Raw genomic sequence first — 14,199 nt, forward strand, 5'->3', positions numbered from 1 at the left:
GGACAGAGAGAAGAGGACTAGGAGGACAGATATAAGAGGACTAGGAGGACAGATATAAGAGGACTAGGAGGACAGGGAGAAGATAAGAGGACTAGGAGGACAGAGAGAAGAGGATTAGGAGGACAGGGAGAAGAGGACTAGGAGGACAGGGAGAAGAGGACTAGGAGGACAGAGAGAAGAGGACTAGGAGGACAGAGATAAGAGGACTAGGAGGACAGAGAGAAGAGGACTAGGAGGACATATATAAGAGGACTAGGAGGACAGAGAGAAGAGGACTAGGAGGACATAGAATAGGACTAGGACAGAGAGCAGAGGACTAGGAGGACAGGGAGAAGAGGACTAGGAGGACAGAGAGAAGAGGACTAGGAGGACAGGGAGAAGATGACTAGGAGGACAGAGAGCAGAGGACTAGGAGGACATAGAGCAGAGGACTAGCAGGACAGAGAAGAGGACTAGGATGACAGGGAGAAGAGGACTAGGAGGACAGAGAGAAGAGGACTAGGAGGACAGAGAGCAGAGGACTAGGAGGACAGAGAGAAGAGGACGAGGAGGACAGAGAGCAGAGGACTAGGAGTACAGAGAGAAGAGGACTAGGATGACAGAGAGAAGAGGACTAGGAGGACAGAGAGAAGAGGACTAGGAGGACAGGGAGAAGAGGACTAGGAGGACAGAGAGAAGAGGACTAGGAGGACAGGGAGAAGATGACTAGGATGACAGAGAGAAGAGGACTAGGAGGACAGAGAGCAGAGGACTAGGAGGACAGAGAGCAGAGGACTAGGAGGACAGAGAAGAGGACTAGGAGGACAGAGAGAAGATGACTAGGAGGACAGAGAGCAGAGGACTAGGAGGACAGAGAGAAGAGGACTAGGAGGACAGAGAGAAGAGGACTAGGAGGACAGAGAGCAGAGGACTAGGAGGACAGAGAGAAGAGGACGAGGAGGACAGAGAGCAGAGGACTAGGAGTACAGAGAGAAGAGGACTAGGATGACAGAGAGAAGAGGACTAGGAGGACAGAGAGAAGAGGACTAGGATGACAGGGAGAAGAGGACTAGGAGGACAGAGAGAAGAGGACTAGGAGGACAGGGAGAAGATGACTAGGATGACAGAGAGAAGAGGACTAGGAGGACAGAGAGCAGAGGACTAGGAGGACAGAGAGCAGAGGACTAAGAGGACAGAGAAGAGGACTAGGAGGACAGAGAGAAGATGACTAGTAGGACAGAGAGCAGAGGACTAGGAGGACAGAGAGAAGAGGACTAGGAGGACAGAGAGAAGAGGACTAGGAGGACAGAGAGAAGATGACTAGGAGGACAGAGAGCAGAGGACTAGGAGGACAGAGAGAAGATGATTAGGAGGACAGAGAGCAGAGGACTAGGAGGACAGAGAGAAGAGGACTAGGAGGACAGAGAGAAGAGGACTAGGATGACAGGGAGAAGAGGACTAGGAGGACAGAGAGAAGAGGACTAGGAGGACAGAGAGCAGAGGACTAGGAGGACAGAGAGAAGAGGACGAGGAGGACAGAGAGCAGAGGACTAGGAGGACAGAGAGAAGAGGACTAGGATGACAGAGAGAAGAGGACTAGGAGGACAGAGAAGAGGACTAGGAGGACAGGGAGAAGAGGACTAGGAGGACAGAGAGAAGAGGACTAGGAGGACAGGGAGAAGATGACTAGGATGACAGAGAGAAGAGGACTAGGAGGACAGAGAGCAGAGGACTAGGAGGACAGAGAGCAGAGGACTAGGAGGACAGAGAAGAGGACTAGGAGGACAGAGAGAAGATGACTAGGAGGACAGAGAGCAGAGGACTAGGAGGACAGAGAGAAGAGGACTAGGAGGACAGAGAGAAGAGGACTAGGAGGACAAGGAGAAGATAAGAGGACTAGGAGGACAGAGAGAAGAGGACTAGGAGGACAGAGAGAAGAGGACTAGGAGGACAGAGATAAGAGGACTAGGAGGACAGAGAGCAGAGGACTAGGAGGACAGAGAGCAGAGATAAGATGACTAGGATGACAGAGAGAAGAGGACTAGGAGGACAGGGAGAAGAGGACTAGGAGGACAGATATAAGAGGACTAGGAGGACAGGGAGAAGATAAGATGACTAGGAGGACAGAGAGAAGAGGACTAGGAGGACAGAGAGAAGAGGACTAGGACAGAGATAAGAGGACTAGGAGGACATAGAGAAGAGGACTAGGAGGACAGAGAGAAGAGGACTAGGAGGACAGAGAGAAGAGGACTAGGAGGACAGAGAGAAGAGGACTAGGAGGACAGAGAGAAGAGGACTAGGAGGACAGAGAGCAGAGGACTAGGAGGACAGAGAGAAGAGTACTAGGAGGACAGAGAGAAGATGACTAGGAGGACAGAGAGAAGAGGACTAGGAGGACAGAGAGCAGAGGACTAGGAGGACAGAGAGCAGAGATAAGAGGACTAGGAGGACAGATAGAAGAGGACTAGGAGGACAGAGAGAAGAGGACTAGGAGGACAGAGAGAAGAGGACTAGGAGGACAGAGATAAGATAAGAGGTCAAGGAGGACAGAGAGAAGAGGACTAGGAGGACAGATATAAGAGGACTAGGAGGACAGATATAAGAGGACTAGGAGGACAGGGAGAAGATAAGAGGACTAGGAGGACAGAGAGAAGAGGACTAGGAGGACAGGGAGAAGAGGACTAGGAGGACAGGGAGAAGAGGACTAGGAGGACAGAGAGAAGAGGACTAGGAGGACAGAGATAAGAGGACTAGGAGGACAGAGAGAAGAGGACTAGGAGGACAGAGATAATAGGACTAGGAGGACAGGGATAAGATAAGAAGACTAGGAGGACAGAGATAAGATAAGATGACTAGGAGGACAGAGAGAAGAGGACTAGGAGGACAGAGAGAAGAGGACTAGGATGACAGAGAGAAGATGACTAGGAGGACAGGGAGAAGAGGACTAGGAGGACAGGGAGAAGAGGACTAGGAGGACAGAGAGAAGAGGACTAGGAGGACAGAGAGCAGATGACTAGGAGGACATAGATAAGAGGACTAGGAGGACAGAGAGAAGAGGACTAGGAGGACAGAGAGAAGAGGACTAGGAGGACAGGGAGAAGATAAGAGGACTAGGAGGACATAGAGAAGAGGACTAGGAGGACAGATAGCAGAGGACTAGGAGGACATGGAGAAGATAAGAGGACTAGGAGGACAGAGAGAAGAGGACTAGGAGGACAGGGAGAAGAGGACTAGGAGGACAGGGAGAAGATGACTAGGAGGACAGATATAAGAGGACTAGGAGGACAGAGAGAAGAGGACTAGGAGGACATGGAGAAGATGACTAGGAGGACAGATATAAGAGGACTAGGATGACAGATATAAGAGGACTAGGAGGACAGAGAGAAGATAAGAGGACTAGGAGGACAGAGAGAAGAGGACTAGGAGGACAGGGAGAAGATGACTAGGAGGACAGATATAAGAGGACTAGGAGGACAGATATAAGAGGACTAGGAGGACAGATATAAGAGGACTAGGAGGACAGAGAGAAGATAAGAGGACTAGGAGGACAGGGATAAGAGGAATAGGAGGACAGAGAGAAGAGAAGAGGAGGACAGGGAGAAGAGGACAGCTGCTCTCACCGTCAGCTCCTGTTTGATGCACTCGATGGTGGCCTCCAGCGCCCTCGTCCCGCGAGTGGCTTCGTCCTCCACCGCCTTCACCGTCTTCAGCAGAGACGTCACGTTGGTGACCATGACCTGTCAAACAAAGGAACGAGTGACACTCACGGTCAAAACCAGAAGGTGGCGCAGTCTCCCCCCGGTTAGCATCTCAGGAGACCTGTTTTCTTCCTCCCATTTTGGATTCTATTAGAATGACTAATGATTACATTGTCTCCGAGATGGTTATTCAATGCATTACCGTGTTCAATCAAATTACACTGGATCAGTGATTTCTCAGAGGAAGAGAGGAATGAAGGATGTGTTTAAACATTCAAAGAGGCGGGTCTCGCACTGCCTGCACTCGTGTAGAATGAGAGGCAGGAAACAAAACAGTGACAATAAGAACAATATCACACTTGTTTAAATATGAACCTGTGACATTTTGCAACGGGTACATTGTGTCATGGATGGCTGAGCATTTTGAGCAACTCGAGCACCAGGAGTTTGCGCGGGGTCGTATCTGGAGGTCACCATATGGAGAAGGAATGGGAACAATCTGTCAACACTGGAGCCAGGTCCATGGGTGGCCCTCATTCCATTAAAATGAGAGTGTAAAAGAGGCCCCACAACAGTTTGAATTACAAACAGTGGTCGGATAGATAAGAGAGAGAGAGAGAGAGAGAGAGAGAGAGAGAGAGAGAGAGATAGATAGATAGATAGATAGATAGATAGATAGATAGATAGATAGATAGATAGATAGATAGATAGATAGATAGATAGATAGATAGATAGATAGATAGATAGATAGATAGATAGATAGATAGATAGATAGATAGATAGATAGATAGATAGATAGATAGATAGATAGATATATAGATAGATAGATAGATAGATAGATAGATAGATAGATAGATAGATAGACACCTTGAGGCAGGTTGGCTTGTCCAAATTAATGGGGATTTACATTGTTAAGCTATTCAGAATCAAAAGCAGCAACGACAATAGGATAGGATAAACTAAATAAATACAATTAAATACAAATTTAATAAAAGTAGAATAAAGATGAATAATATAGGATAGAAATATAAATGGCATAGAATAACTGGGCACAACAATAATGTAGCCCTAAGTTATGATACAGTGGGCTAAAATAGTCTATCATTACAGTACAGTATATAGTTACAGTATATCGTGTGTTCAAAATTGAATTGTAATACAGTGATCAGTCACAGTGTATAAGTAGTGTGTACAAAGTGCAGTGTGTGTGTGTAGGCCTAGCCTTGTCGCAATGCGTGCATGTAGATGTCTTGCATTGTTTGTGCGTGTTGTGTGCGCATAGTTATGTCTGTGTGGGTGTGCGTGGGTTGGCAGGCTGTTAATGTTCATACATCTGTCTGTCCGGGGGGAAGAAACCTGCCCCTCGCTGTTTCAACGGCTGTGTGGTAAATGAGAAGACAAGGCTTAGACATGCTGTTTATCAACCTATTTTACAATCTACAACTGAAACTAGAAGAATGTATTCAGTAGAGTGCAGACCTCTGCAAAGGCTCAACACTAAAAAAAAAGAAAAAAAAAGGACTTGGAATATGGTTTGGCTCATCAACAATCAAAAGATGGTACATATTGATACCACCAGTAGGATATCACAAAGGGACAACGCATTTCAAATGTCACCCTGATCAGACATTTCAATGTTGTTTTCAATGAGGGTGAGTGCCCCCCCCCCCCCTCACATGACGGCAACGTTATGTTATGTTTGACTGACATTTTGACAAGTGTCTTCCTCAGAGTCAACGCGGAAGCCTACCTTGAAGGGCCCGAGATAAAGTTTGCTTACTTGTCTACTTTGTATCGTCGTAGTGAACTAAGCGGGACGATTCCGTTACCTTGGCAGCGCTCTTCAGCTGGTACATGGACGGGTCGTCCGCCGGCTTGCCTGCCGCACACTTGGTGGCCCCTATGAGCTCCGCGAGAGCCTTGGCCACGTCCCGCACGGCGTTGATCAGAACCACCTGAGGAGACGGAGCTAGAATCAATACAGCACCGCGTTGATCAGAACCACCTGAGGAGACGGAGCTAGAATCAATACAGCACCGCGCCCACAATACGGGTTTACTAGCAGCAGCGACCAGAGCTGCAGAGCTTATCGGCTCCACCCGGAGCCACGATACTGTACTCCTCACACAGGGGAGGGATGAGATACAGGCTCCTCACCAGGGGCGGATTTAGGATTGTAGAAGATCCGGGGATTTTTTTTACTTCGACACCACAACCTTTAACTTATACCACCACCTTAAAGCGGACAAAAGGCACTAGAGAACACTTAAATTCACACCCTTTAATTAATGAAGCAAACTATAATAATTTATAATAATAATAATAATAATAATAATAATAATAATAATAATAATAATAATAATAATAATAATAATAATAATAATAATAATAATAATAATAATAATACACTGTTTGTATAGCACCTTTCATACAAGAATTGCAGCTCAAAGTGCTTCACAGCAGTACAAAAAGACAGGCATAAAATGAGCACAACATTGGCAGATCAAGAGCAATGCATAAAGTGCAGACATAAAGCATAAAATAGATAGCAGTAAAATAGACAAAGTCAAGGTAAGACATAGAACATTAAATCACATAGTTTTTCATATTAGGATCTAAGATCTAGGGTTAACTCGCCGAACATTGAGCACCAGGACCCCCGAAAACCAGAGTATAGTCGGGTTTTCATCATTGTTTCTTTTATTCGATATTTCCATTCATAAAGACATGCCGGCAGCCTGTGTTATCACTGGGGATGGGTCTGAGATCTCAAAAGTCCGCTATTGCACTCCATTTGAAACGATGTGGCTTGGTGTCTGTCATTTTGGAAATGACACCAGACCACCCTGAAACTACACTCATATTCACGACGGTATAAAACGGAAATGTATGGATGGAAAAATTATTTGTTTTTTGCATCTTGACCGGAAGAAACTCAATGACAATCGACTATATTATTAGATCCATAGCTATAATATATAATATAGCTTTAGGCCTGCAAACACAGCCATGTATCCCCATGTTAAAAGGCGCTAGCCTTTCAACAGTAACAGTAAACAGCGCCACCTGGCGCTGAAAGTGTTAATATGCGTCTTTGTTTACGGTTTGATTATCACTGATACAAAGTAAAATAGTGCAGTGCAATAGTTAGTAAAATAGAATAAAATAATGCAATAGTGCATTGCAATAAAATAGTTATCATCGTATTTTTTCGGGAGGCCGGTAAGGAGTGCATTACAGTAGTCGAGTCGGCTTGAGATAAAGGCATGGATCTGGTTTTCAGCGTCCTTTTGATTTATAAATGGCCGTACTTTAGCTATGTTTCTAAGGTGGAAGAACTTACATCAAGGAACCCGGATCATCAACAAATCAATCTTAACTATATTCACAGGACATACTTGACTCCTATAAGACTGTGCCGAATGGGGCTTAAACAAGATTCCAAATGCACCCAATGTACAAATGGGGACGAAGGGACATTTATGCACATGTATTGGGACTGCTCACCAGTTAAGGCATTCTGGAAAGATGTGACCCAACAAATATCAAAACTCGTATCTTGGAATATACCTGTACACCCCTCGGTATTACTATTGAATGATGTTTTTGAGTTTGCAGTGAATCCACAGCTAAAGAGATTGGTTTTATCGGGTATCACAGTAGCCAAGAAGCTGATCGCATCACGCTGGTTTCAACCGGAAAAAATTTGCCGTAAAGTTTGGTTTCTTACATATCTCGATGTAATTTACCATGAAATATCTACAGCAAGAATTCTGGGTCTCAATGAATCCAAAATGTCAATGTGGTTAGAAGTGGTGGAGAGAATAAAAGCTAGCTTATAATGGTAGTGTCTGGTTAGGTGCGAGGGATAGTGGAGGTACTTCTCAAGGTGGGGTCCGGGAGGGGGGGGTTCGAGCTGAGCATATGTATGTAGGTTTTTTTAGATAACAGGTATTAGGGGTATATCTTATATAAGACAACTAACTAAAATGTGATCTCATTGGATGTGCCCTGACAATTAATGCTTGTATATCTTATTGTGTGTTGTCATGTTTGTTTATATGTTTGTTTAAAAAATAATACAAAAATAAAATACAAAAAAAAAATGGACGTACTTTAGCTATGTTTCTAAGGTGGAAGAATTATGTTTTTGTCAACTTGTTGATTGTGATTTAAAGCTTAGGTCTGAGTCTACCATAACACCAAGACTTAACTCACTCAAATACAGTTAGCAGCTGGATAGACTACAGATGGAAATTAGCTTCTGCTAAATCTGGTGCAAACATATTTTCATGTAACAATGATTAATTGTCACAAAAAAAAATAAAAAAAATATATATATATATATATATATATATTTATTTTTATCCACTTTTTCTCCCATTTTCAATTTTTTCTCCCATCCCAATTTTCGTATTATCCAATTCAACCCTCCCCTGTCTTTGAACGCTGTTTCTTGCCTCCCACAAGCCGGCTGCAATGTGGACTAAATCATACATAGCACGAGTCCCCTCCGATACTCGAGGTAGCAGCCGTCGCATCTTTCCACCTGCGCGGCTCGATCTTTCAGCGTCAGGGGTCTGCGCTTTGGAGGGGCCCCGCCCCCGTCGCAACCTGATTCTACTGCGCAGGCGCACCAACCGACCTGTAGGAGTCGTTGTCCACAACGCCCGATCCCCACCCATCAGTTTTCCCTCCCCCTAATACTGCCAATGTGTATTAGTGCGGACGACCAGCTAAACTGAAAGCAATGTGGAGAGCTGGGCTCGAACAGGGAGATGATCTGTTTGAGCCCAGCCTCCAGTATTCGTGGTGAGCACCTTGCCCACTGCACCACGTAGCCGCCCTATATATATATATATATATATATATATTTTTTTTATATATATATTTTTTTTAAATAGATTCGTGCTTTTCAGAAAACATTCCGGGCTTGAGCCCAAGTAGCCACCTCCTAGCCCCGCCCCTGTTCAGTATGAGGGCCACACTATAATTATCTACACTCAGAAAGACAACAGACAGGTAGGATTTCTCGCCCCATCCCACATCCCAAACTCATAAAACCAATAAAACAAAGAAAAACGATACAATATATATAATAATATACGAACAACCCAAAATAAACCACCCACAAAACATATATTTCAGTGCTGAATTGTTTGTGAAACCTCCCCTTAATCAGCGGACAGATCCTCTCTTCCTTTTCTCCACTATCGATCAGCTGATACACTGTCTCTGCCCCCCACCCTCCCCAACAGCTAAATGTGAGGAATTTGCTCTGTTCTTTGAGAACAAAATAACTTCAATCAGAGCTAGTATCATTACTAGTGGAGGTGGAGATGAAACCAATCTCAGTAGATGATGCAATGTAACCATGAGTAACTGTACATGCATCATACTAAGCAAACGGTGTAAAACTGTCTCAGAAGCAAACTCCACATTTGTAATTGTATATACTAAAACCCAATAACCATAAACAAGGTGGCCTTTTGGGATGTTAGATCCTAATGTGAAAAACTGTGATTTTATATGTCTGCTCATTTTCAGTTCAGTTCAGTTCCGTTATTTTTTAATTGTCCCAAAAAATTTTTTTCCAAAAAAAATATATATATATATATATATAATATTTTATTTATTTTTTATTAAAAGAAAAATAGATTCAGGGCTTTTCAGAAAACATTCAGGGCTTGAGCCCAAGTAGATGAGACACAGGCCCCTCACACAGGGGAGGGATGAGATACAGGCAAATTACAAAGGGAATCTAACCCAGTAATCTAATACAGTAGGTGTTCAGAATGATAGAGAATGATTCCAGATAAGAATAATACTAATTTATAATAAGAAATAGAAAAAATATGCATTTGGCTTTACATTTTTTTTATAAAAATAAAATATATATATATACATTATCTTTTGTTACAAACATAAATGTAAATGTGGATATAAAATGTGTGTAAACAAAATTCATATTTTCAGTGTTTTTGATTTATTGTCACCTGTGTCTCAGGGTTCTCTGACCCCATGCTGGTGGCCCCCAGTTTGACCACCTCTGTGAGCTGGGTGATGGTCTTGGCTGAGGACTGGGCGGCCTGGGCCAGCCTCTCCTGGCTGGACGCCGCCCCGGCCACCAGCAGCTTGGTGTCCTCCACCAGCGCCTTGGCCGTCTTCAGGATGCTCTCCCTGCCGGCGGGACATGTCACCATCAGTCACAAATTGACCTAGCTCAAGCCCCACCCTCTTTTCCTGATCCTCCAATCACAATTAGTACTGTTGCTCCTCGGAAGACTGCTTTTAAAAGGATAGCCCATGTTTTTAAGAAGCCTAGCCTATTAGTAACAAACTATACTACAGTCCCTTTCGGTCCATCGAAGGTCAGCGTTCTGTTAAGTGAGATGTGGTAATAAGCAGGAAATGTCACCATGTATTAGCATCATGCTAAGCAGGCAACGGGGGACATGAAGCGTGAATGCTGCTTAGCCCCCGCCACCCCCATTGACTTCCACTAGCGTGCTTAGCATGACGCTAACACACGCTAACATGCTTGCTTCCATTATCTCCACAAGTAAATGTGTGACATGGGTGAGTTGATGTATGCTGTATGATGTATGATGTGCTTCACACCACATTTTCTAATAGAAACAGTCATATTTGCTGAAGATGAAGATCTCAAAAACCAAAACAATGGTGCGAGTGCTTTTCGTGCTTGACTGAAAGGACTCCGAGTCCCAGTGAGTGACGAAATGGCTCCTTAAAAATGTGAACTACCCCTTTAATAAGGCCATTATTACGTGTCATTAGTCAAATGCCTCTTTAAAAAAAAAAAAAATTTACTTTCTCTTTTTCCCCCTTTCTTTTTCCATTTTTCTCCCATCCCGATGTTATTCGTTATGCCAATTCCCAATCCCCTACCTGGTCGTTGCATGCTCTGCCCCCTACCGTCGGTCTGGGAGGGCGGAGACTATCACATGCTTCCTCCGACACATGTGTAGCCAATCCCCACTTCTTTTCACCTGGCAGCGCGGACTCTCACTGGGGGATTGTAACGTGTGGAGGACACTACCTCCCCCAGGATCCGACCTCGCTGTGCAGGCGCCCCGACCGATCTGTAGGAGTCGCTGTTTTACAACGAACAGGACCCACCCTCGCCGGGTTTTCCCACCCTCTAACACTGCCAATTGTGTTAGTATGGACGGTCGGCCAACCCGGGAAGCACCACAGCTGGATTAGATCCCACTGTCTCTGTGGTGGTGGGCAGACGCTTAGACCGCTGCGCCACCCGGCCGCCCCTGTCAAATGCCTCTTGATGTTCCGCTTCAATGTGAAGCTGCGCCTCTCTGGACTCGCTGGTCAGACGCAGCGCGGCGTATATCGTCTCACCTGTGGTCGGCGAAGGACTCGTCGTTCTCAGGGTGGAGCGTTCCCGCCGAGGCGAACATGATGGTGGTGTCCAGGTCGGCGATGATGCCCGACACGGCGCAGGCGGCGGTGATGCAGGCCTGGGTGCCTTTGTTCCCCGCCTGCAGCGCCGACAGCACCATGGACACCTGGGACGGGTAGATGGTAAATGGCACATTTATATAGCTTTACAATTTGTTCCTCACATTTTACCCATTCGCTCACGCATTCACACACCGACGGTAGAGGCAGCCATGCAAGGTGCCAAGGTCCCGCTCATCGGGAGCAGTTAGAGGTTAAGTGTCAAGGACACTTCCACACGCTGCCCGGAAGCCCAGAAGGAATTGAATAGGGAACCTCCGGATTACCAGACAACTGCTCTACCTCCCGAGCCACTGTCGCTCCTGCGTGTAGAGCGGGTGTAGCGCACGCGACGTGAGACGCGTCAACGGGTCAAAGCGACGGTGACAAAGGACGACCTGTGAAAACACAGTCTCTCTACATCCACCAGACACGTGGTGATAATCTATTCTTCCCCGGAAAGCATGTCCATTAGATCTTCACTAAACTAGCCCTTGGCATTCATGCTAGCAGCAGGACGGAGGAAGTGAATCTCCGTAATAACAGATTGTGAGCAATCTGAACAAGCTGGGCTGTAAGACAGGAAGCTGGCGGTAACAGCCTAACCATGCATTAGCCCGGAGTCTGCCGTACAAACGCATTAAGCCATCGGGTCTGACTTGGCATCTAACAAGCTCCCTCTAAGACTTCCGTCTGCCCGCCCCCCCCCGCAAACAAAGCTGTGCGAGACAACATTTTAGCTTTTCCAATATTCATACGCATACGTCTGATATGAATTATTTAAATGATGTGCAGGGTGAGAGAGGGGTTGTAACCTCTCAGCAGCTCCTGCCAGGGTCACAGCAGGGCCACATTAACGCCCTCTGTGTGAAGGTCCTCAGGAGGACATGCTAAACGGATGGATGGATGGAAATACAGACCTTCTCAAACCTTCAACAACGTACCGTAAAAGATTATAGACGGACCCACACTTATTTCCTTATTGCACTGTTTGCTAATATCAATAGCTGACATGGAAATAATCTTGTACCCTGGAGAGTCGCAATTCCACTGAAAATTTATTATCATCTAAAAAACACTCAATACAAAATCCAGCTCCTATTATATAACGTTATAACGTGCCTATTCAGCACTGAGGGATTATATGGATTATAGAGAAGTGGAGAGAGAGGGGTGTATTATAAGGTATCATCCCTAGAGAAGATATTGAGCTGTGAGCTACAGTACATAACAATTCACACCTGAACCAGTCTCAAATCCTGTAGAGGCGTCGCACAGTACTGAGCAAAGTGAGAGAAACACTGAGTAATGCATGATTACCTTTGCATATAAATGATCCTGTTGCACAACGTGATGCTAATAAGCAAATACGTTTTTTTTTATCTTCTTAAGTTAACACTTTCAGTGCCACCAGGTGGCGCCAGAGTTAGCGCTTGAATGCCACCATCCACTTTAATGTTAACGTTAATATCGCCTAATCTATGTTTTAAATTATGGCTATGTGTCTAATCTGCCCGTCGCTTATCAAAGAATCATTTTCCAGTCAGTGCTGTCAAGGCAGATTGGTTTTTTTATCGCTTCATTTCCGTTTGAGAGCATTTTGAAAAGCACCCGTTTTGAGGTAAAAAACAGCCCATTCTGGGCCATTCTGTGATAATCGTCTTTTACTGGAATATTCCAGAACGTTGATATTTGTCGGCCTATTTATGAATAGTTTTCAAATAAACGCTAGATGATCAATATTATACGTACACGCACGCCCATTCGAGCTGCGTGCTGATAATAGCGTGTTCATTTCCTCATGGATTTTACAGTGAAACCGATAGAGGACATTTCACAAAACAGCTTATATCTTCATCAAAATGAGTCTGATTATCCTAACACTGATAACATAGATTCCTTACCTGACATCAGATGGTATCCAAGTGGTATATTCCAATTCCTGATCACCATTCGAAAAAATCGATAAGTGTATAGATCTAACGTGTATACAGTAGAATTCATGATCCGCGGCGCTCAGAGGATCCATAATGAACTGTGGTAACCCCGGCTGCATCAGTGGACTGGAAAATGTGGAGTACAGGATTTTTTTCCCCATCCATTTTCATTGAGTCCATTCCAAAATCCCTGATGTCATCTGGGAGACGATAGGGGGCGCTTTTTTCCACATCTAATCACCGGCGGCTCTTGGGTAGGCTAGGGTAGGCTCGCGTGATGCAATATGATTTCAGATCGCTAAAAAAAAAAAATCAAAAAAAAAATCCGAGAAATCTCGTGAGTGGCTTTCAACGTGACTATTATAAATCCGAGAAAACTCGTGAGTAGCCTACCTTCTCGGTGACCGTGCGCCCCCCCCCCCCCCCACACACACTCAGGGAGTAGCCTACCTTCTCGGTGACCGTGCGCCCCCCCCCCACACACACACTCGGGGAGTAGCCTACCTTCTCGGTGACCGTGCGCCACCCCCCCCCCCCCCCCCCCCCACACACTCGTGGAGTAGCCTACCTTCTCGGTGACCGTGCGCCCCCCCCCCCCCCCCCCCCACACACACACACACACTCGGGGAGTAGCCTACCTTCTCGGTGACCGTGCGCCCCCCCCCCCCCACACACACACTCGGGGAGTAGCCTACCTTCTCGGTGACCGTGCGGGCGCACTCGATGAGCTCCCTCTTGGAGAAGCTGTCGGTGGGGCTGACCTGCAGGGCCCCTGCCTTCTGCACCAGGTAGATACAGCCGTGGCCGAGCTCCTGCACCCGGGTCTTGATCTGAAAGCCCACCTGGAACCGCAAGACAAAGGAAGACGGCTACTACCGCGTCCCGCTCTCCCCGTCCGTCCGTACACACACACCAGACGACGGCAATCATGTCCAGAACTGACTGCCTCTTATCAGCCTGACGGGAGAAAAACTCATTTCCATCACCCTCAGGGACTGACTGGGCGCACTGCACCTTTAATTTCCTGGACGGAGATTCAGGGGTGGGTGGGACTTCATTACGAGCACTATAGGCTTTTAGGCTCCAGTAAGTACAATGTCGCTATGGAA

The 14,199-nt window shown here is 45.8% G+C and overlaps 1 protein-coding gene across 1 annotated transcript in view; it reads right to left on the reverse strand.

Moving 5' to 3' along the window:
* LOC311245349 (talin-2-like) overlaps positions 1–14,199 on the reverse strand; it is a 201,869-nt gene that overhangs the window by 44,850 nt on the left and 142,820 nt on the right. Inside the window, exons 32-36 of the mRNA XM_084335192.1 lie at positions 13,786–13,932; positions 11,055–11,221; positions 9,674–9,857; positions 5,507–5,632; positions 3,600–3,716 (exon numbers count right to left, since the gene is read on the reverse strand). Of these exons, the coding sequence (XP_084191318.1) occupies positions 3,600–3,716; positions 5,507–5,632; positions 9,674–9,857; positions 11,055–11,221; positions 13,786–13,932 (741 nt within the window). The remainder of the gene's footprint in view (positions 1–3,599; positions 3,717–5,506; positions 5,633–9,673; positions 9,858–11,054; positions 11,222–13,785; positions 13,933–14,199) is intronic.

Source organism: Notolepis coatsorum (genome assembly GCF_963971535.1).
Source record: "Notolepis coatsorum genome assembly, chromosome: 18".
NCBI lineage: Eukaryota > Metazoa > Chordata > Actinopteri > Aulopiformes > Paralepididae > Notolepis > Notolepis coatsorum.